This window comes from Emiliania huxleyi (assembly GCF_000372725.1).
Source record: "Emiliania huxleyi CCMP1516 chromosome Unknown EMIHUscaffold_163, whole genome shotgun sequence".
In the NCBI taxonomy this organism is placed as follows: Eukaryota; Haptophyta; order Isochrysidales; family Noelaerhabdaceae; genus Emiliania; species Emiliania huxleyi.
In genome coordinates, this window is record NW_005200951.1 from 93,953 (window position 1) to 114,943 (window position 20,991).

Genomic DNA, 20,991 nt, shown 5'->3' on the forward strand with positions numbered 1-20,991 from the left:
GGGGGGGGGGGGGGGGCGCGGCTTGGGGAGAGGAGCTTGGCGGCTCTTGCAACAGTGTGTGCGGGCGGCGAGAGCGCCCACGGAGGACATCGTGTCTGGCCGCCTCGGCTGCACCTCGTCTGCACCTCGTCTGCACCTCGTCTGCACCTCGTCTGCACCTCGTCTGCACCTCGGCTGCACCTCGGCTGCACCTCGGCTGCATCTCGGCTGCACCTCGGCTGCACCTCGGCTGCATCTCAGCTGCACCTCGGCTGCACCTCGGCTGCATCTCAGCTGCACCTCGGCTGCATCTCGTCTGCACCTCGGCTGCACCTCGGCTCCACCTCGGCAACTCGGGGCTGCATCTCGGCTGCATCTCGGCTCCACCTCGGGGCTGCGTATCTCGGCTACATCTCGGGGCTGCATCTCGGCTGAATATCGGCTGCATCTCGGCTCCACCTCGGCTCCATCTCGTGGCTGCATCTCGGCTACATCTCGCCGCGCAAGTGAAGGCCATCGTGTCTGTGCCGTGCAGTACGACAAAGGCGTCCCACGCGTCGTAGGCGGCGGCGATGTCGGAGGCGATGCGGACCCACTCCTTCTCTGTCATGTTGGACGAGTCGAGCAGCGGATCGTAGTCGACGATCCGGAAGAGCGTGCGCGTGCCAAACTCGCCGACTGGCGTCACGAGCATGTCGCCGCGCGACGCGGCGTCAACGGCGTCGAGGTGCGGCGCGAGGTCGAAGGCCGGGTCGTGGATCATCGGCACGGAGCGGCAGATCCCGCTGAGGAAGCCGGGAGGGCCGCACGCATACCCGTGAGCCGTGTCCTGCATGCCAATCGTTCCGCCGCAGTTGAGGACGAGCACGCGCCGCATGGGCATGCCGCCCGCCCGCGGCTTGGTCAGCGCCGTGGCTGCATTGGGCGAGGACGGAGCGGGCATCTGGCAAGCAGCCCGGTCGGTGCCGGCACCTCCGACTGAGAGCTAGCCAGGATTTCTTGTTCTCGTATTTGCTTGGGCGGCCCTAATGCCTGGGTAGGTAGGGTAGGTCTGGGCCCTCCCGTCGGGGGTTTCCCTCTCTTCAAGCTGAAATTTTCAGCAAAAAAAGAAATTTTGCGCGCAAATCACGAGGCCAACCCTCCCCAAATGGGTGATCTGGTGCTTGTAGGGCTTGAGAGTGGCCTGCCATGTCACAAGAAGGACTGTGGTTGCAGGAGAGTACCACCAGCCATCACTCTAGTTGGTATAGTTAGCACCCCTCCTTCACCCATCGAGTGATTTCTTTTTTAGTTTCCCATAAGTAAGGTAGGTAGGTAGGTAGGTAGGTAGGGGGCACCGCAGGGGCCGGCCAGGTTTTTCAGAATTTCAGCATCAGGGCCTGCTCTGTCTGTAATTTCATCAGTTCCTTTCTTCCGTGTTTGGCCGCTCCGATCGACTCCAACTGAAAGCGAGGACTTCTTGTTTCTCTAGTGTTATTCTTTTCTCGCATAAATATGTGCTGCGGCGGAATGCAAAACAAAAACAACTCTCTCGGAATGCCACGGGGGGAGAGAGATTTTTAGCAATATTTGTTCCACGGGGTGAGTCGTGCACGCGCGGCCGTGAGTGGTTTTTCCGTCACTACTTCTGGAGGGGGGCACCCTCGATATTAACAGCGGCCACACTTCGCCAAACTCCGTGAGCGATGTTGCGGGCCAGCTCGCGTGCACCCGTGCTCGGCACGAAGAACTGAGGTCGAGCGGGGCTGTGACCTGCCTTTGAGAGAGTATGAGTACTTTAGAGCGGCCGCACTTTGCTCGCTACCCCCCCTGCACAACTAAGCTCATCCCTGCTGCTAGGGGGGGGGGCCTGACCCCCCCAGCAGCAGAGCGCTCCTGCGGGGGGGGGGTCCCGACCCCCCCAGCAGCAGAGCGCTCCTGCTGGGGGGGGGGTCCCGACCCCCCCAGCAGCAGAGCGCACTGGACCCAGCTCTCCCGCCTCCTCGCCGCCGCCCCCCCCTCTCCGCCCTCAGTTCGTGTTTAAGCGGTACTCGTACGCTCGAGGCGGTTGTGTTCGCCGCGCCTTCGAGCCCAATACACCTTTGTCGTGTCGAGTGCTGGCAACGTTTACTCGGGACGCTTTCACACACCGGTACCGGTCACGGCGGCGGAAGAGTGGCGGCAGAGTGCTGACGGCCGGCACGCAGCATCGCACGATCGCAGCTGTGGAAGGGACGTCTGTCACGTGACGCCTGACCCCCGCCCCCCTGCATGTGCCGACGACGCGGATCGGCCCCTGCCTGGGAGCGATGCCACGCGCCACACCCACCCAGCGGCGGCACCCAGCTCACAGCGTACGTTCAAAGCTCGCCGGCGCGCAGACGGCCCATCCTCCATTCACCGCGGCTTACGCCAGAAAGCCATAGGATCGATGGTACGGAATGGCCGCCTGCAGTGCCAGGCCGAGAAGGTCAGCCCTTCGCTGATGTTGTGCCGCCGCCGAAAGCGCAGGATCGCCTCTCGGGCGAATGGTATCTTCCAGTCGTCGAAGACCACAAATCCACCCGGACTGACGCGGGGATAGAGCCTCTCTAGGACCTCGTCGATCGATGTGAATGTGTCCGCATCCACCCGGAGCATCGCGATGCGCTCAATGGGGCCTGGCAGCGTCTCATTGAAAAAGCCCGGGAGCATCCGCACGCCTGCCGGCATCCGGGGAGCGGCCGCCGCATAGCGTGCATGGTCTGCGCTCGCGGGCGTGCCGCCATCAACACGGCGGTGGTCGTCGCTGCGGCTGCTGCCGCCGGGAAGGCTGCTGCTGCGGCTGCGGCCACGATTGTCCATGAAAGAAGCGGGCGCGGAGAGGCACCAGCAACCATCGGAGTCATGGCGGTTTAGGCAGGCGAAGCGGCCTCGTGAGCACCGCTGCCGGGCTACGCCATCACCCCAGCTGAACCGATGCGCACGCGGTGGCCCCGACAAGCCAGCCCTCGCCCTGAGCCGCTCACGCCTCCCCACGGATGCTGCGCCGAGCGACGACGCCTCACGGTCGAGATCGCCGAGGACGCGGGAGAGGTGCCATTCCACCAGCGTCTGGCTAGCTGACAGGCTCCCCTCCGCGAACGTGTCGTCCGCTGCCAGCCTCGCCCGCTCGCTCGCATCTTTGCTGTAGTCGAGCGGCGGCATGCCACGGAAAGAGTCAGCGAGCCACATCCTCCGGGGCCCGAGCTGGCCATTGACGTGCAGGAGTGCAGCCATGAAGATGCTGAGGCCGCCCTGGTATACGCCAGCCTCAACGAAGTCGCCGGCGACGCCCTGTGCAAACACCTGCTGTGCGAGCGGCTCAAGCATGGACGCCCGCCGAAAGCAGTCCCAAGTGCATGGAGCCTCGTCATCGCCCATTGTGAACTGCCCGTTGAAGGTTGGTTCCAGAGCACCCCTGCCGACAATCGAGCGCTTCACTCGCTGAAGCTGCGCGAGGCTGGCAGGGGTGAGCGCTCCTTTGCCTGGCCACTCGGCTCGAGGAGGGCAGGCTTCCATCCTCTGTGATTGAGAGTGGCGCCGCCGCGCGCCGCGCACCACGACGGCGGTGCAATTTCGGACTTACTTTTACCGGAGTTTAGTTAGTTGTTCATAGACTACAGCACAGGGCTTCCGGTTCACAACCGGGCGAGTGAACGAACCGTTCACGTGAACGGTTCACATGTGAACGTGAACGTGAACCAGATCGCACCGCGGGCCGGCTGTGAACGAACCGTTCACGTGAACGGTTCACAACGGTTCACACCGTTCAAACATATTGCGTACTTGACACATACTGTAACGACCTTTCGAGCGCCCATGTCATATCGATCGCCATGCGATCCAGCGTCCTTCGTGGGGCCTATAAAGTCTGTCGAAATGGGGCCGCCATCATTCTTATCTCACTCCCCAAAGTCTCCTCTAGGGGTAAGTTTGTACAAGTTAGAGAGAGAGTACAAGTTTCAGGGGTTGGGCGAGAGCTCATAACAGCCAGGTGGCGGCGTCGGTGCGGAATGTTGTGGAGGGTGCGACGAAATCGAAGATCCGTACCGTGCACAGTGGTCGGCTGCGCAGCCTCTTGCACACCAGATTGCCTCTCGCCATGGCACCCAAAAGCTTTGAGCCCAAGAATCGTGGGTCGACGAAGAAGGATGGATGCGGCCGCGAAGTCGTTGTGTGAGCCCTCATGATCTAAACGTAACGATGCCACGCCTGCTTGGCCTTCTCGCCATGGATTACATATGCCTGGGCTATCCAGCACCGCCAGGCATGACCATGGAAGGAGGGGGCGCTGAGGAGCTCGCTCGAGCGTGGCAGCAGACAAACCAGCTCATGAACCTGCCTCTTCACACCAATCACGGTGCCTTGGGCTCGGGAGATCTTGTGCCGCCAAGTGCCATCAAAACGATACTGTGACGTTTGAGCGAACCTGTCCTTCAGCTGTCCTACTGTTTAGAAAATCTAGTCAGTTCAGCACTTTCACAGTGAACTCCCCTGCAGCGATCAGGATGGGCGACGTGGGGTTGCCACACGCTGAGTCCGAGGAGGGCTCGGTTGAAGATCAGCGCCACGAGGATATCCGCGGACGCCTCCAGCTGCCCTTCTTCCTGTACGAAGGGCCCAATATCGACGATGGCACGTGGTTCGAGCCTTGTGCGCGTGGGCTGCGCGGTGAAACGGTCACTGAGGATCAGTACTCGGGTGAGCACTACTTCCTCAGCCAGCTGCGCGGTCATCGTTGGCGCGTGCGCGACCCCGCTACCGCGTTGCTATTCGTTGTGCCGCTGTACATCAACGCCGCGCTGCAGCCTTCCGTCGCTGGCACCTCATGCAACGGGACGCATTACCAGCGGCTGCTGGATGCCACGGCAGCAGCGGTCGCCTCCACCGAGCAGTACGCAAGGCACCAAGGGGCCGACCACCTCATCGTGTGCAACTCCTGGAAGCTGTCCCAGCGCCCGCCGGCGCAGGCCCCGTAAGTTCGCCACACGAATTTCCGAGGTTCTGTCCCCAGCGTCACCGCGTTTTGCGCTTGCTGGCACGCCCCTGCACGCACAGGTGGTCGAAGCAAGGCCAGCTGCCAAACGACTTTTTCCGGCGTACGTTTCGGAATGCCATTGTCGGCCATATGGAGACCCGCCACGACGACGAGTCTGCCTTCTGGCGCTGCTCTGTCGTCTCGCCATACACGGCAAATTACAACGAGGCGGCGCAGTCGCACCTCCGGTCGGCGTCCGCCCCGGAGCGCGACGTGAGCTTCTACTTCCAGGGAGGGGCTAACAATCGCGGCACCTTTGGCTACGCCTTCCGGCAGGCGGCCCTGGCCCAGCTCGACGGCTTCCCCGGCGCCTACGTCTGCCTTCTCGCTCCCCGGGTCGCCTGCGCCGTGCCGCGGCGGGATCACCACCAACTGCCGCGCGGGCCGCTCCAACCCCGCATTCAGGTCGCTCATGGCGCGGGCGCGTTTCAACCTTGTCCTTCGCGGCGACTCGCCCTCCTCCCGTCGGATCTATGATGGCCTCGCCGCGGGGGCCCTCTCGGTGTTCGTCTCCGCCCAGCTCTGGTCCGTCGGACTGCCCTTCAGCTGTCTCGTGCCGTGGCGCAGGATGGCCTTCACCATGGCCGAGCGTCCCTTCTTGAGTGCAGCAGGTGCGTCGAGCGCGCTGAGAAGCCTCAGCGAGCTCTCGCCCGCGGTGCTGAACCGCATGCAGCGCGTCGCCAACCGCCACCGCCGTGATCTGATCTGGAACATGAATGGCTCCCGAGTGGCCGAGAACTTACTGATCACCGCAGCGCTGCGCTGCCTGCCCGCGCACGTGACGCGACGTGCCAGCGCCCGTGCCGCGAGCCTCGCACACTCTCTCCGTCAGCTCCGGCAGCAGTGCCCGCACCTCGACCTCTCGATGGCCTGCCGCACGCCGGACGCGTCCAATTGCGCTGGGGCCGTTGCCGGCGGCGAGCATCAGCACAGTGACGCCACTCATCTCGCCCTCCCCGCAAGTCGCGTTGACCCGCCCGCCGCTCGCGCTGCCGCGGCACCACCGCCCCCTCGCCCCGCATGCCGGCCGTCCGCCTCCTCGACCTCCCCACCGAGCTCCTCGTATTTCTGGATTTGGATTTTCTGCATGTTTTCAAAAAGGAATGCCCACACGCGAGAGCGTGGCGCGCCAGAGATCGCTGCCAGCAGGCCAGCCAGATACAGCATACAGGGGGGGTGCCGGCGCGCGGCGGTCACTCCCTTCCTCGACACTCAATCGCTTCTATCACTCCCGTCCGGCGTCACGAGCCGCCCTGCTGCGTGCGGTATTTCGACACCTCCGTCGCCACCTCGCTCGCCGCGCCCCAGAGAGAGGAGCCGACGCGCACCGTGCGCCCCCACACAGAGGTAGCCGACGCGTGCGCCTCCTGCGCGGCGCGGATCCTCGCAACCTCGTCGCGCGTCAAATGCAGCACCGTGGCGATGGCGGGGAAGAGCGCCTAATTGATTGCGCGTTCGGAGGTACTGATGAATTCGCGTGTGTGCAGCACCGTGGCCGGGGGTGATGGCGGGGAAGAGCGCCTCGTGCTCTGACTCGAGCTCCATGTACCGGATCATCAGCGTGCGCACATACGCCCGCTCCTCGCGCCAGCCGCCGCTCTCTTGCGCCACCGCCGCGTCCGCCTCGCGCCGCGCCTGGCTCGCTCTCGCCTCGACCGCCGCCCTCTCCGCACGGCTCGCCTCCGCCTCCGCCTCCGCCTCCTTCAGCCGCCCCTCCAGCCTCGCGCTCGCCTGCAACCGAGATCCGCCGAGATCCGCCGAGATCCGCCGAGATCCGCCGAGATCCGCCGCCCCTCCAGCCTCGCGCTCGCCTGCTCCGCCTCCCGCAACGCCGCCGCCGCCCTCTCGCTCACCCGGCGCAACTCCGCCTCCAGCCGCTCCGCCGCTGCGACGCTCTCTGCCTCTCTCCTCGCCGCCGCCGCGAGCCGGCCCGCCTGCTCCGCCGCCTCTGCCTCCGCCCTGCGAAGGTCGCTCTCCGCCGCCGCCTCCGCCTGCGCAATCCGCCGCTGCGCCTCCGCCTCTGTTCGGCACAGCGCCACGTGCAGCGCCTGGCTCGTCATTACTAGTGATAGAGTACTAGACGTGAGTCTGGTGCGGGACAGCGCGTCGTGCAGCGCCTCGGCGTGGTCGCTCAGCGCCTCGAGTGCCTCGGCCTGCGAGATCACCCGAGGTCACCCGAGATGACCCGAGGTTACTCTCGCTGAGCACGAGGGCCTCGGCCTGCAGCGCCGCGTCCTCCCCCGCCGCCTCCTCCGCCGCCGCCTCGCCTCCTCCGCCCGCGCCCGCCGCCGCCCCCATGGCCTCGCCGACCTGCACAAGTGGGACGCCGTGAGACGCACTCCCCCCCAAAGGAGATCTGCGGAGATCATGATCTCCCGCCCCACCTCGTCCTGCAGCGCGCGCAGGTGAAGTAGGACGTAAGATCGCCCTCCGCCTCCGCCCTGCTCCGCTCCTTCCTCCGCCTCGAGCTCTGCTATCAAACCCCGCAGGCGCACCTTGTGAGTCGTGACTGATTCGTGATTCACAATGCTCCTCAGCCTCGAGATCGGCGATCAAGACCCATCAGCGCACCTCCCATGGAGCCAGCCCGACGCTGCCGCCGCCATCCATGCCGCCGCCGCACCCCATGCCGCCACCGCCTCCGCTGCCGCCACTGCTGCTGCGAGCACCTCCTTGAGCGCTGCCGCCGCCACCACCCCCCGCCGACTCAACGCGCGCGTTGGCCGCCCTCCTCGCCGCCGCGACGGCCTGCAGGCTCGAGGGAGAGAGGGGCGGAGGCATCGCCGCGCAGAAGAGCGCCGCCTTGGTGGGCGCGCAGAGCGGCTGCGCCGGCAGCGACGGAGGCAGCACGCCGGCGGCCGCCGCCGCACCACTCGGAGAGAGGGTGGCGCTACCCGCGGCAGAGTCTTCGCCGTCGTCGCCAGCCGCCGGCCGAGGCGGTGATCTGCAGCGGGACGCTGCGATCGCCGCCTCCACGTCCGCCTCGAGTGCCGAGGCGCCGCTCGCGGGTGCCGCCGCGGAGGAGGAGGAAGCGGCGGCCGCCAACGCGCCCTCTTGCTTCCACAACCCGACATCCGCCTCGGCCTTCTCCGCCTCGGCCTTGAATTCGTTGATCTGGCTCTCGACGGCGTGCTGCGCCGCATCGCCAATCTTCTTGAGCTCCGCGTTGAGTCTGTCAAGGGAGAGCGGCAGGTCGAGCGGGAGGCTGCGCATCTCTGTCAAGGGAGAGCGGCAGGTCGAGCAGGAGGCTGCGCATGTTTACTGTGCTGCATGAAGGTTGGGCAGGTGTGAACAACACCTCGTGACCACGGCGCCGCAGGGCGCCTGTTGAAGGTCCAGGTGATAGCCCTGGGCCTCAGATCGCCCGACCGCGTCCCGGTGCTCTGCGTTCGGATTTGTGACGCCGCCGCACCGCGCCGCGGCCGGGGGGCCTCCGGAGGCCGAGGATGGCCGTGGCGGACCGGGACGAGCTCTGGGAGGTGAAGTGTCAGTGTATATATTGTAGAGACCAACCATGTGCACAATATCTCTCAGTCTAGCTAAGCCTTGGAAGGCGATGCCGGGGCCGTACAGCAGCTTGATGGTGCTTCGCCGGCGTGCGTCCCGGAGCGGTCCCGGACGGGCGGTCCGGGGGAGAAAATCGGGGGACAACGCCGACGGCGCTCTGATTCGACTTTTAACTTCAAACAAAGACAGTGGCACGCGCCACAGCGCGGTGCGTGCCACTGTCAGAAGCGGATCCGTCAGTTAGTTGTGTTCACGCCGGGATCGTGTCCCCGACAACATGCACAGACTTTTTAGGCCGCGACAGTATGTACACATGGAAACTAACTAACTAACTAATTTAAACTGTACACCGAAGCAGTTATATTGTAGAGCAATTGACTGCATTTTCGAGGAGCTGACTAGACCGGACGAGAGGCATTATGCTTCATTAGCCTCTATCACTGACACGTAGTTCGCAGTGTGTGTGACACCCATTTCGACTACCGCACCAAAAATCTCGCACGGCACTACCCCCCAAAGTCGTGAGTACCTTCTGGAAGCGTGTAAATTTGCATAGTGGACAGCTTGAGCCCGCAGATGTAGCTCCGCGCAGGCTTGGAAAGGTTGGACAACGCGAAGGCCTCTGCCGCTGTGTGTGGCCTCTTGATCACCCAAGCACGCGAGACAAACGGTGGCCCGTTGCGCCGCTCGCGCAATAGCTGTGGATGGCGCTGCCAGACAAAGGTGGGTAGCAGCTGCTCTTCGGGATATCTGCAGTGCCAGCCACAGCTCCCACCTTCAAGAGTGGCATGCGAATTGAAGATCACGCTCCCGTTGTAGACGGAAATTGCGAACTGCCGCAGAAGCCAGACTGGGTAGAAGCTGCCCTCGTGTGGCATGTAAGTGAGAGGTGATTGCCGCCAGCCCGCATCGATGGCCTGAGCACTGAGATTCCGCATAAAGCGCACAAAGTGGCGGTGCTCTCCGTTGTTCTGGAAGAATCTGTCGTCGTTCCCAGCGACTCTGCGAGAGAGCATCTCCCACTCGCTCGACGGATAAAGTAGCGGGAAACGTTGATTGAAACGAAAGTCGGTCGTCTGGCCGAGTGAAAAGGACATCTCGTGCGCCATAATGTGGGGACGGCAATCGCGGAAGAGGCGCTAGTTGGCTGCGAGGAAGGCCACCTTATCATGGCTGCGCGCGGGCTCACGCGTGGCGAGATGGCGCTCAAGATGAGCCCAATTTCGCAGATGCGCAGCGAGCCTGCCCGCCCCGGAATATCTCATGATCCTGAGGCTCTCTGGGTTGAGCAGCTGCCGTCCAGCAATCAGGCGAGATTCGTTGAGGTGGCTGCCAACAGAGACGTGGAGCACAGTGAGCGCAGGTGCGATATGCCTCTCGACGTCGGCGAGCAGACGCAGCATGATGTCCGCGTTGCCGTACAGTGCAGCCGAGACGAAGATGCGGACATCGGACGCGGGCCGCCGGCTGGCCCCTGCTGACGCGGGCGCATTCCAGCGCATGCTAAACAAGTTCTCGCGGTTCTTCCCAGGTAGGTCGCGCGGCAACCAACTATTCGGATTGGGCTTACTCTATAAGGTATCAAAGAAATTTCCCACTTTCCGCTGCTTTCCAGCTTTCCGCACAAATGTGGCACCCGTCGGGAGCGATGGTCGGCCGCGAGGCCGCCATCACGGTGGTGCCCCGCGGCCGCGTGGCCCCGGGCTGCGGTCCGGCGCTCGCTGGTGGCGGTGAGAGCGAGCAGAGAGCGCGCGCGCGAACGTTTCGCGAGTTGGTCCTTTTCTCGCATCGTTATGCGTGGAGATAAAGCGTAAAAGAAACACATGGAGCGTATAGGTCGTGCAGAATGGGGGCGTGGAGATGTGCGAATGCATGCAGTCCCCTCAAAGGGGCCCGAGCGTGACGTCGTCGACTTCCACGCGTCCGTTATTCGCGCCGTAGTCGACCAGCGCCCCGTAGAGCTTCTCATCGTAGTCGACAAACTCAACGCCGTGCATGGTGTAAACGTGGTTAGCCTGCAGCCGCTCGGCCATGATCTCAAGGGCCCGGCGGTCACGCTGTGCGTGCGCCGACTCGCGATTGCCAACCTCACGCCGTGCCGCAATCTCGCAGATGCACTCCTGTGTGCATGAAGGGAGCTCCTTGAAGGACTGCTCGTACGTGACGTCGTCGTCGACGCGGTATCGGCCACAGTACAGCGTCTTCGTCTCGGCGTCCTTGCCATGGTAGGCTGACAGCGGCATGTCGATAAGGAAGCGCTTCGTGCACTCGCGGAAGAGGTGAAAGGTGGACTGCGGCGCATCCCATCCCATGGCGAGCTGCTGCTTCTTGAGCCGGGCCAGGATGTCGTTGCGGTAAGCGCCGACATCGCCAGCAAAGGACGGCGCGTACGTGTTCCAGTCAGAACGCCCCCAAAGGTACATCTCTCCCTACAAGTAGAGCTTGCACACGAGCCCGTTTTCGAGGCAAAACAAGCTCCTCTTGTAGCTCGATCGGTCACACCGCCATCGCCGTCGGGGAGAGGGGGGACGACACTGCTTTGGCAGCGTGCACCTCGATCCTGTACCGTGTTTGTTATGACCCCCCCCGATGAACACACCAGTGAGGGAGGGCGAGACGATCGAGGGGTCCCGTACCATGCGGAACCGACCCTATCCAGTGCTCAAGTGCTCAAGGCGCTTGCGTTTGAACTCGAGCATGCCACGGTCGATTGGGCGGATGTTGTCTGCGCTACTCTTTCTATGCTTGCACTGGCGTCGCAAGCGTCTCGTCGACATGTTTCACCTCCTCTGGGAGCTCCCCACAATCACAGCCGGCGAGCCACACGGACTCCACGCCGTGCATGGGGCAGTTGTCGATGCGCTCACGCAGTGCTTCAACTGGGCAGCCTCGTATCCTTCGACTGATACGCAATCCTCAGCGCATACCGGTGCCACAACAGAGCCGCTACTCAGCGCGATAGCCGCTCTTCTCGGAGTAACGGACACAGGTACAGGTCCCCGATGCCAGGGCTTGCCAGAGGCAGGGCTGCGAACGGAGGTTGAGGCAGACATGTATCGTACGTTGCGGCTCACAGAGGCGGTGCTGCGAACGGAGGTGAGACTGCGGCCCAAGAGACTGCGGCAGCCAAAGGAGCGGCTGCGGGCGAGAGAGACAGAGCTGTGGGTGTGGCTGTGCAAGTCGAGAGACCCTCTCCCCTGGCACCTTTGCCGACCACGACGACTCGGTGACGCGCTGCTCGCTCTGCGGGTGGGAGGTTATCGCGTGCCAGTGCAAGGCCAAGGGCGATCCGCAGGCTTCCACCTCGTCTGCTGCCTTGACCTCGTCCTCCTCGCCGGCACCGAACGAGTCTCCAACCGAGCCGGTGGCCGACATCTGCACTACGCCGGGCTGTACGGAGAAGAAGAACCCGGCGGAGCAGGTCTGCTTCTACTTCAAGCAGGGGCGCACCGGCCACATCGACGAGGCCATGGCGGGGTCCAGCAGCTCGCTTTGAGCGTTTCCTCTTCAACGAATGCAACTTCACGCTCCATCCATCCACGGTGGACCCTTTGCGGAGACTCGGTCGTGTGACCGTGTGTGTGACGCACCTTGGATCTTGAGGACGGTGTGTTGTTGGTACCGAGCAGCATGGCGAGGTAAGCATCTAGCATGCCGTCGCCTCGCCCGCTGACGACCGGGGTTGCCTCGGACTGTGCTTGTTTCTGTCCGTTTAGGGTCTTTGTGGTGGGTCTTCGTGCTCCGGGTTGGTGTGCACGGTCTGTGCGGAGAGCCTGTCCGCTGTCGTCATTGTTGTTCGGTGTCTTAGTGTAGTAGAAGTTCGGTCGCACTTTCACGCCGAGCGGCTAGCGAGCCCCACCCCGCTCGTGGCTCTCGATCCGTCCACCTTGCTCTGGACTATGCCGACCTCAAACCACCAGCGCCAGCACAACGACGTGCCGCGGCTAGCCGCGCCGCTATTGCGACCGACGACGTGCCCGACGCCGTCCCGTGGCCGCCAGGAAGAGGCCCGCGCAACCACTTCTGGCACCCGCGGCTGCCGGGCGTGCGGCGGCACAACGAGTCGAACGAACCGATCAGCGCAGAGCGACGCGTCTCGCGAGCGCCCGCGGCCGCCACGCCGCCACCGTCCGCGGCCGACGGTGGTCGCGAATCAACGCGCCGCGGTGCACCGCTGCGCCTGCTTCCTTGCGCGCCGCTGGACGTCGGCCGAGAAGACCGCTTCCCTCTGGGGACCCGACTCCGCGAAGATCGCGCGCGCGTCGTGAGTGGCGGCGCGCGCGCGATCTCTGTTCCCGGGCACGCCGGTCGCAGTGGCATGGGGTCCCAGGCTCCAAAGCGCTCAACAGCGAGCTGCTCCTCCTCCTGCCGCCGCTCCGCTCACCGAGACAACTCGGTGCCGCCGTTCTCGCCGCCGCCGCCGCCGCCGCCGCCGCCGCCGCCGCCGCCGCCGCCGCCGCCGCCGCCGCCGCCGCCGCCGCCGCCGCCGCCGCCGCCGCCGCCGCCTCCTCGCGCCTTGCCTCCGCCGCCGCCGCCTCCTCGCGCCTTGCCTCCGTCACCGCCGCCCTCCATCTCGCAGCGGCGCGTCCCTCTGATGGCGCGGGCTCCTCGCTCGTTGGCGCCTCGCCGCCGCCCCCCCTCTCGCCGCCGCTCCGCTCGTGGCCGCCCCATCCCCTGTCAATCCCGCCGCCTCCCCTGTCAATCCCCCGCACCACCGCCGCCACCGCCTCGCGCGTTTAGCGGGGGGTCAAAACTCAAAAGGAGGACAGCCTACAAAGAAAAGAAACGCAAGGTCGAAGGTGCCACCTTATCAACCACAACGCAAAAGGCCCGCGCGTGCCGCGCGGGCCCGGCGAGCGACTAGCGAGCCAGCCTGCTAGTACATAAAAGAATTTCACGAAAAAACTCCCTCGTAAACATACTCCCTCCAAAACACATTTACTCCACGGCGGTACTTTCCAGAAACTACCGGAACCAACTTCCGTGCAGAAGCGGTGCTCGCCCGGAGCCATCACCAAAGGCGCATGCTGCTCATCGTTTCCTCCCTTGTGACCGTGACCGCAAGTAGCAGACAATCGAAGGCGCCATTGCTTCATGCGTCGAATTTATCGCTTGTGAGAAGGAGGCGCACTTTCGAGCAACTTGCATGCTTCGAGTGCACGGACGAGCGCAACAACTACATGCAGAGCAACGACTTGGTCTGTGGCCAGTATCCCTATGCATACGAGAAGCTCTGCAAGCACAATGAAAACTGGGCGAAGCAGAAGTTCTGCCAGCGCTCGTGCTATGCGAACGGAGCGGGCTACGACGGCGACGTGTGCTGCGCCGCGCCGCCTCCACCCACGCCGTTGCCTTCCTGCAAGGACGTGACCGACAAGCAGAGTTGCAAAGCCACTAGCGGATGCAAGTGGAGCAGCACGAAGGAGAAGTGCAAGGCTGCAGCGCCGCCTCCACCCATGCCGTTGCCGCCTCCCACGGCCTGCACAGAGTGCACGGATGAGCGGAACAACTACATGCAGAGCAACGACTTGGTCTGTGGCCAGTATCCCTATGCATACGAGAAGCTCTGCAAGCACAACGAAAACTGGGCGAAGCAGAAGTTCTGCCAGCGCTCGTGCTATGCGAACGGAGCGGGCTACGACGGCGACGTTTGCTGCGCCGCGCCGCCTCCCACGGCCTGCACAGAGTGCACGGACGAGCGGAACAACTACATGCAGAGCAACGACTTGGTCTGTGGCCAGTATCCCTATGCATACGAGAAGCTCTGCAAGCACAACGAAAACTGGGCGAAGCAGAAGTTCTGCCAGCGCTCGTGCTATGCGAACGGAGCGGGCTACGACGGCGACGTTTGCTGCGCCGCGCCGCCTCCCACGGCCTGCACAGAGTGCACGGATGAGCGGAACAACTACATGCAGAGCAACGACTTGGTCTGTGGCCAGTATCCCTATGCATACGAGAAGCTCTGCAAGCACAACGAAAACTGGGCGAAGCAGAAGTTCTGCCAGCGCTCGTGCTATGCGAACGGAGCGGGCTACGACGGCGACGTGTGCTGCGCCGCGCCGCCTCCCACGCCCTGCACAGAGTGCACGGACGAGCGGAACAACTACATGCAGAGCAACGACTTGGTCTGTGGCCAGTATCCCTATGCATACGAGAAGCTCTGCAAGCACAACGAAAACTGGGCGAAGCAGAAGTTCTGCCAGCGCTCGTGCTATGCGAACAGAGCGGGCTACGACGGCGACATGTGCTGTGCGAGAGCACTCGCGCCGCCGCCACCAAGGGCTCTGCAGCCGCCGAGACCGCTGCCCCTGCCTCCCATGCCACCGAGACAGCCTCGATCCTTTCTTTCGCCCAGCCCTCTGCCTCCGCTGCCACCCAGGCAGCCTCGCAGGTTCTTCCCAGCGGGCCCATCGTCTCCGCCGCGACGCCCACGCGTCTCGAACCTTCTCTGACTGCAATTTGCTTACTACCGTGGCGTCTCGCTTGTCGCTAGACCCCTAGCCTGCTCTACACCGGCGCAGGCTCGCGCTCATTCAAGGCGCGCGATGAACTTTGAAGCTCGGGCAACGCGGAGTGGCAGTGGCACTTTGTCGCGCTGGGCATGAATGGGCGCAACCCTGAACGCGAAAGCCTAATCCCTCAGACCGATTATGTACATATGTTGTACCCAAAAGAAAACCCTCCAAGGAAACGTAGAGCCCGTGGCGCTCGCATGCCTTGCTGCTGTGAGGCCAGGGCGCCACCGCCAGGCCGCGTCTCTTCCGTCTCGGTGCACCTGACACAATAGTGCTCAATGAAAAAGAATTTTACATGAAAAAGAAGGTACAAATAAAGTGTTCGCGAGCGGGTGCATGAAAAACTGGGAAGGGACATGCCCCCCCCTCTCGCAGGGCAGAAGACGGGGAGGCGGAGCAAACGCGGAGGGCGAGACGAGGGAGGGAGCAGGACTTTGCGCGGAGATCAGTGCAGGAGGATGTACGAAGAGATTAGGAGGAGGCTGCGCTGCGCAAGCACGGGCGGGAGGGGTTTCTCCTGCGGAGTCGTGCGTGCGCGGGGCTCCTCTTTGCGAATACTCCCTACATACATCTCGTACCCGTTCTACCAGAGAATAGGAGCAGCAGGAACCCGAGGGACCATGTGGAAGACGGCTAGAGCCGTAGTGCTAGTCCCCCGGGAGGACGACCCCGGCTAGTCGCCGACCACACCCACAAAGAACCCTGCACAAAGATCGCACGGGCAGGGACCTGTTCCTTTTTATCCATAGCTCACACGTCACAGAAGAGAGCTGTCCGTGATTATTTATTTTATTACCCTTCTCACATCTCACCCTGGTAGCCGACCCTTGCCGCGACGCCGGCTGTCGCCACACGCCAGACAAACACATCGCCGTGCCCGCTGTCAGGAGGACACTCTCCTGCCCTCTCCTGCTCGAGCTCTGGCGCGCCGTACCGCCCTCTCGCCTCCGCCAGCCACGCCTCCCATGCGCCCTGCTTGCCGATCACAAACAACGTGTCGGTTTGGCCGAGATTCGTCGAGATTCACCCAAATTCGCCTAGATTCGCCTGTTCGCGCAGCACAAAGTCGACGCTCGCCAGAGCGCCTCTGTTCGGCGGCGAGGAGAGCAGAGCCTCGAACGCGCCGAAGGCGGCCGACGCGGCGTGGCGGGGCGGCCAACCGTTGACGCCGCAGCCGATCGAGGGGAGGGCGAGGCTCCCTGCGTGCGCCTAGAAACGAAGGGTGTGAAGCATAGAGAAGAAGGGCGTGAACCAGAGCGGAGGGCGAGGCTCCCTGCGGCGCGCCTCGGCGGCGGCGTGCAGGGCGGCGTGGTAGGTCTGCTCTAGCAAGCGGCGGCCCTCCCGGCGCGGGCCTGAGGGAGGGGGGAGCTCACTTTAACGGCTGGGCTGCCCAGCAGCGGGCCGCGACCCTCCCGCCTCACACCCCCGTGCCGCCCGTCTGGCGCGACGGCGTGGACCTGTTCACAGCCGGTCCGCTGTGAGGAGATGCGTTCAAATCGGCGAGGGCGGTCGAGTGCACGGAGCTAAGTGCCTCGCCGTCCTCGCGGGAGTCGCTTAGGCGGCTCCCGTGGTGTACCTGTGTTAGTGCCAGTGCGCGCCAGTCCCGTGCCCAGTGTAAAAGAAAGAGAACAGACAACCCAGTGTAAAAGAAAGAAAGAGAAAACAGACAACCCAAGGGAGGGATGGGAGGACGGCACGCCGCCACCACACAGGGATTTTAAGGAGAGGTGTGTGGTGCGCTAGCCGTCGCCCACCCTAGGGAGTCCGCCTCTTCCTATCTACAACCCAGTGTTGTGCGAGCGAGTATCGCAAAATTCTTTTTCTCGGGTACTGAGTACGCGCCTAGTATGCCTGCGCGCCAGTGCGCTGCCAGTCCCGTCGTTACAGTGTCGTTACCCACCAGCCATGCGCGCCTCTGGTCGGGGCGCTCGTGGCCGCGGCGCCGGCCGTGGCAGTGCCAACGGTCACGCCGCTGCACGGCAGCTCAACGCGGAGCTTGCTCGTGGCGACGCTTCCGCCATCCGCTCTCTCGTCCGCTCGCGGTGTGCAGAGTTCAACTCGGTCAACTGCGCGACCGCGCTGCACCGGCTCGCCAAGGCTGCGCCGGCTAGCGCTCGGCTCGGCGGCAGTGACGCGCACTGGAAGCGCTCGTGGGCGGCCGCGGCCAAGGCTGCGGGCGGGGAGCCATCATCGGCCGAGGCGGCTGAGGCGGCCGAGGCGGCGGCTCTCCTGCGAGAGCGGACGGCGGCGGTGCTCGCGTCGAGCGAGGAGGTTAGCGCGCGCTCGCTGACCAGCATAGCGTGGGCTGTCGGCCGACTCAGCGGCGGCGCCGGCAAAGACGGCGGTGGGTCGGCCGCCACGCTGTCGCCATTGCTCGACGCGATCGCAGCTCGGGCGCGGGCGCTGCTGGCGTCGGGCGCGCTCGACGCGTACGGCGTGGCCAACGTCGCGTGGGCGATCGCGAGCCTGCACGCCGCGGCCGCGGCCGCGTCCTCGGAGACGGTCGAGGCAAACTTGCCCTAGATGTGGAGACTACCGATCCGGCACTCGGAGCAGCTCTCGAGAGGACGCGTGTTGAACGGTCGGGGCTCCGCACCCCCGGTGAAGAGAGGCGATCCATGCTCAATTGATCAGCACGGATCGAGTTGCTACGCTCTGACTGGCGAATTGACCGCTGCTCCATGACTTCGCACGTGTTGAACGGCTAGGCGCCGCACCCCGCGTTGCTCGACGAGCTCGCGACCTTCGCCGCCGCCACGCCAGACGCCTTCAACGCACAGGAGGCGACCAACCTGCTCTGGGCGTTCGCGACGCTCGGCCGTCGGTGAGATGCGCCGAGATGCGCCGAGAGCCGCCGAGATCCAACGAGATCCGACGAGATCCAACGAGATCCGACCCGCCGAGAGCCCCAGCCCTCAAACTCGAAGCCCTGGAAGGCAACCCCCCGAGAGCGGCGGACAGGCACGGGCCGCTCTTCGAGGCGCTCTCCGCCTCGGCGGCGCGCCGCATGGGCGACTACTCCACGCCGCAGGGACGGTCCCATCGGCTCGGTACTAACTAGCGAGCCGGACGTCCGCTCGCAGGCGACTTCACGCCGCAGGGCCTGTCTCAGACGCTGTGGGCGTGCGCCAAGTGCGGCGTGCGCAAGAACGAGCTTCTGCTCGCTGCCGCCTCGGCCGCCGCGCCGCAGCTGTCGAGGTGCGACGCGCAGTCCGCTTGTGACTCAACCAGCGAGATGTGGATGAGTGATGTGTGACTGAACAGGTACGACGCCCAGTCCGTCGCAACGCTGGCGTGGTCCTTCGCCTCCCTCGACACCGAGCACGCGCCGCTAGATGTCTCGGCCACACCTCGGCCACACCTCGGCCACACCTCGGCCACACCTCGGCCACACCTCGGCCGCACCTCGGCCATACTTCGGCCACACCTCGGCCACACTTCGGCCATACCTCGGCCATACCTCGGCCATATCTACCTCGACGTTCGGCTGCACTCGTAGTGACACGGTGCTACTCACGCCGGGAGGGTGGGGCGTTCCTCGCGTAGTCACGGGCCGCGGCTCACCACAGCTCACCCACTCATCAACGACTCCCAACGACCCAATGAGTGTGGCTTACAACGAGCCGCTCGCTACCAGGCACGGGCCACTGCTGCGCGCCGTCTGTGCCGAGGCGGTCTCACGGCCCGCGGACTTCGACGCCGCCTCCGCCTCGCAGCTGCTCTGGGCCCCCTCGCCGGTGTGGGACGGCCAGACGAGGTGCGGATGAGCTGATCCTCCGCGCGACTCCCTATAGGCCCTCTCGCGGCTGCGCGACGGCGTCTCGCCACTGGCGGTGCGGGCGATGGCGGCGCGGCTGCGCGAGGTTGCAACCTCGGGCTTGCAGGCCACTGATGAGGAACAGCAACAACGTATATGGATCGTTCATTGAGGCTGCAACCTCGGGGCTGCAGGCGCAGCAGCTGCTGTACGCCCTCGGGGCTCTCGCGAAGATGCCGGCCGACAGCGCGGAGGGGCGCGAGGGCGGCGGCGGCGGCGGCGGAGGTGGAAACGAAGCGCCTGCGCTCGCGGCGATGCTGTGCGGCGCTGCGGCCGACGCGGCGCCCCACTCTGCCCGCACACAAGCTCGGCACCGCGCTCCTTCTTTTTCACGCCGCGCTCTTTCTCTTTCAGGCGCCCACTCTGACCGCGAACAAGCTCGGCATCGCCGCGTGGGCGCTCGCCCGCCCCGCGGTGCTCCTGCAGGTGCACTCTCATCTTGCCTCTTCGAACCTCGGCGAACCTCGGCGAACCTCGGCGAACCGTTGCTAGGTGCCCTCCTCTGTCGCGGCGCGATGGGAGGCGGCGTTGCGCGCGCGTGCGGTGCAGGTGAGAGAGCACTTGCACTGGCGAACCGTCGGGCACATCGAGCTCGGTCTGCGCACGCTCTCCGGGCCGGCAGCTTCGGAACCTTCTCGCAACCGTCGCGGAGCCCTCTCGGACCCCTCCGCATAGGTCTGCGCACGCTCGCCGGCCGGGAGGGGTGGCCGCCATCGCGCGAGCGGGAGCCGCTGACGCGTTGCCTCACGGCGGCGGCGGCGCGCGGCGTGGCGGGTCGCATCGACTTTCCAGGCGCTCTCTAGGAGCCTTCCAGGAACTGTCTCCGTAGGCGCGCGGCGTGGCGGTCGCGTCGGAGCGGTCCACGCGGCTAAATGGCGCGCCCGCCGCGCTGCTGCTTCGTCTCTCGCCGTGGGCGGCGGCCGCGGGCCGCAAAGGCCGCGGCGCGCCCGTCCTGCTCACCGGCCTCGACGCGTCCCTGCGCTTTCTCCGAACCTTCTCGGAACTGTCCTCCAGGCGCGCCCTTGCTGATCGCCGGCTTCGACCCCGACAGCGGCCTCGACGCGGCGCTCTGCGCAGCCGGCTACACGCCAGTCCACTGGCGGCGCTTCGCCGCCACCGCGTCCGACGCCGCCGCCGCTCCGTGGCCGCCACCCGCCGAGCACGGCGCTCCGCGGGCTGCGGCGAGATGACTCGAGATCAGCCGAGCTCAGCCGAGACGACCCGAGATTAGGCGCTCCGTACGCGGGGTGCGTGGCGCGGTGGCCGTGGTACGCGGCGGGTGATGCGGCGGCGATGCTACTGCACGCCGTCGCGTCGGTGCTGCCTCGAGGCGCGCCGCTTTGGGTGGCGGGCAACGCGGACGAGGGCGCCGAGGGCGCGGCGGGAGCACTCGCGCAGAGCGTCGGCCCGGCCACCTTGCTGTCTTCCAAGGACGGGGCGGTGGTGTGGGGCTCGGAGCGCGCGGCCGCCGGCGCCGCCGCAGCGGCCAGCCCGCGCGGTGCGTTTGACGGCTGGCGGGGCGAGGCGGCGGTGCGGCTGCTTGGCGGACCGGAGGAGGGGCGGGACTGGCGCGTCTTTCACAATGATTTCTTCATGGCTGATGATTGAGGCGGAGACAATAGGAGGGGCGGGCGTGGCGCGTCTTCCCGGGCCTCTTCGCTGGCGGCGGGCTCGACATCATGACGAGCGCGATGCTGGCCGCGCTGCCGCCGCTCCCGCGGAGGCGTGCGCGCGTGCTGGACGCATGCTGCGGCTCGGGCGTGATCGGCGCTGCGCTCCTGCAGCGCGACTCGTCCCTCCGCCTGCACTTGCTCGACGCCGACGCGGTCGCGGTCGCCGCGGCGGCGGAGAACGTGCCGCAGGCGCGCCGCCTCCTCCTCTGCTCCGGCTGGCCCGACGAGGCGGCCGCGTTCCCGCGCCGCGCCGCCGCTGGCCGCAGGCCTGCCCGGTACGATTGGATCGTCTCGAACCCTCCGGTTCACAGAGGGCAGCCCGACTGCTTCGACGTCCTCGTCCAGCTCATCCGCGGCGCCCGCCGCCGGCTCCGCCCGCTCGGCGTCCTCTGGCTGGTGGCGCAGGAGCAGGTGCTCGTGGGGCGGCTGATCACCCGAGCAGTAGCCATCGATCACGACTGA

The 20,991-nt window shown here is 65.3% G+C and overlaps 6 protein-coding genes across 6 annotated transcripts in view; 3 read left to right on the forward strand and 3 right to left on the reverse strand.

Annotated features, from left to right (window-relative positions):
* EMIHUDRAFT_455955 (hypothetical protein) overlaps window positions 1–922 on the reverse strand; it is a gene marked incomplete at both ends in the record, with an annotated part of 4,036 nt that extends 3,114 nt beyond the window's left edge. Inside the window, one exon of the mRNA XM_005785142.1 lies at window positions 518–922. Coding sequence (XP_005785199.1) covers window positions 518–922 — 405 coding nt within the window. The remainder of the gene's footprint in view (window positions 1–517) is intronic.
* A 1,443-nt stretch (window positions 923–2,365) lies between these two features.
* EMIHUDRAFT_230351 (hypothetical protein) lies at window positions 2,366–3,360 on the reverse strand (the record flags this gene model as incomplete). The annotated part of the gene is made up of 3 exons (XM_005785143.1): window positions 2,366–2,407; window positions 2,557–2,660; window positions 2,835–3,360. 3 exons carry the CDS (start codon window positions 3,358–3,360, stop codon window positions 2,366–2,368), a joined length of 672 nt encoding a protein of 223 aa, XP_005785200.1.
* Window positions 3,361–7,538: 4,178 nt separating this feature from the next.
* EMIHUDRAFT_230353 (hypothetical protein) lies at window positions 7,539–8,230 on the reverse strand (the record flags this gene model as incomplete). The annotated part of the gene is made up of 2 exons (XM_005785144.1): window positions 7,539–7,549; window positions 7,687–8,230. 2 exons carry the CDS (start codon window positions 8,228–8,230, stop codon window positions 7,539–7,541), a joined length of 555 nt encoding a protein of 184 aa, XP_005785201.1.
* A 4,189-nt stretch (window positions 8,231–12,419) lies between these two features.
* EMIHUDRAFT_364238 (hypothetical protein) lies at window positions 12,420–13,268 on the forward strand. The gene is given in 3 exon segments (XM_005785145.1): window positions 12,420–12,858; window positions 12,860–12,944; window positions 13,050–13,268. The coding sequence occupies 1 exon segment, from the start codon at window positions 12,424–12,426 to the stop codon at window positions 12,790–12,792; it is 369 nt and encodes a 122-aa protein (XP_005785202.1). The 5' UTR covers window positions 12,420–12,423; the 3' UTR covers window positions 12,793–12,858; window positions 12,860–12,944; window positions 13,050–13,268.
* A 280-nt stretch (window positions 13,269–13,548) lies between these two features.
* EMIHUDRAFT_112120 (hypothetical protein) lies at window positions 13,549–15,080 on the forward strand (the record flags this gene model as incomplete). Its single annotated transcript, XM_005785146.1, has 2 exons — window positions 13,549–14,773; window positions 15,046–15,080. 2 exons carry the CDS (start codon window positions 13,549–13,551, stop codon window positions 15,078–15,080), a joined length of 1,260 nt encoding a protein of 419 aa, XP_005785203.1.
* Window positions 15,081–16,944: 1,864 nt separating this feature from the next.
* On the forward strand, window positions 16,945–20,991 carry EMIHUDRAFT_230359 (hypothetical protein; the record flags this gene model as incomplete). The annotated part of the gene is made up of 12 exons (XM_005785147.1): window positions 16,945–17,541; window positions 17,748–17,863; window positions 18,001–18,089; window positions 18,123–18,237; window positions 18,677–18,776; window positions 18,834–18,902; window positions 19,211–19,282; window positions 19,349–19,405; window positions 19,686–19,755; window positions 20,088–20,299; window positions 20,479–20,832; window positions 20,935–20,991. 12 exons carry the CDS (start codon window positions 16,945–16,947, stop codon window positions 20,989–20,991), a joined length of 1,908 nt encoding a protein of 635 aa, XP_005785204.1.

Excerpts from the sequence above, each read along its gene's own strand:
- EMIHUDRAFT_364238 (XM_005785145.1), top strand. The coding sequence starts at position 12,424 with ATGCCGACCTCAAACCACCAGCGCCAGCACAACGACGTGCCGCGGCTA.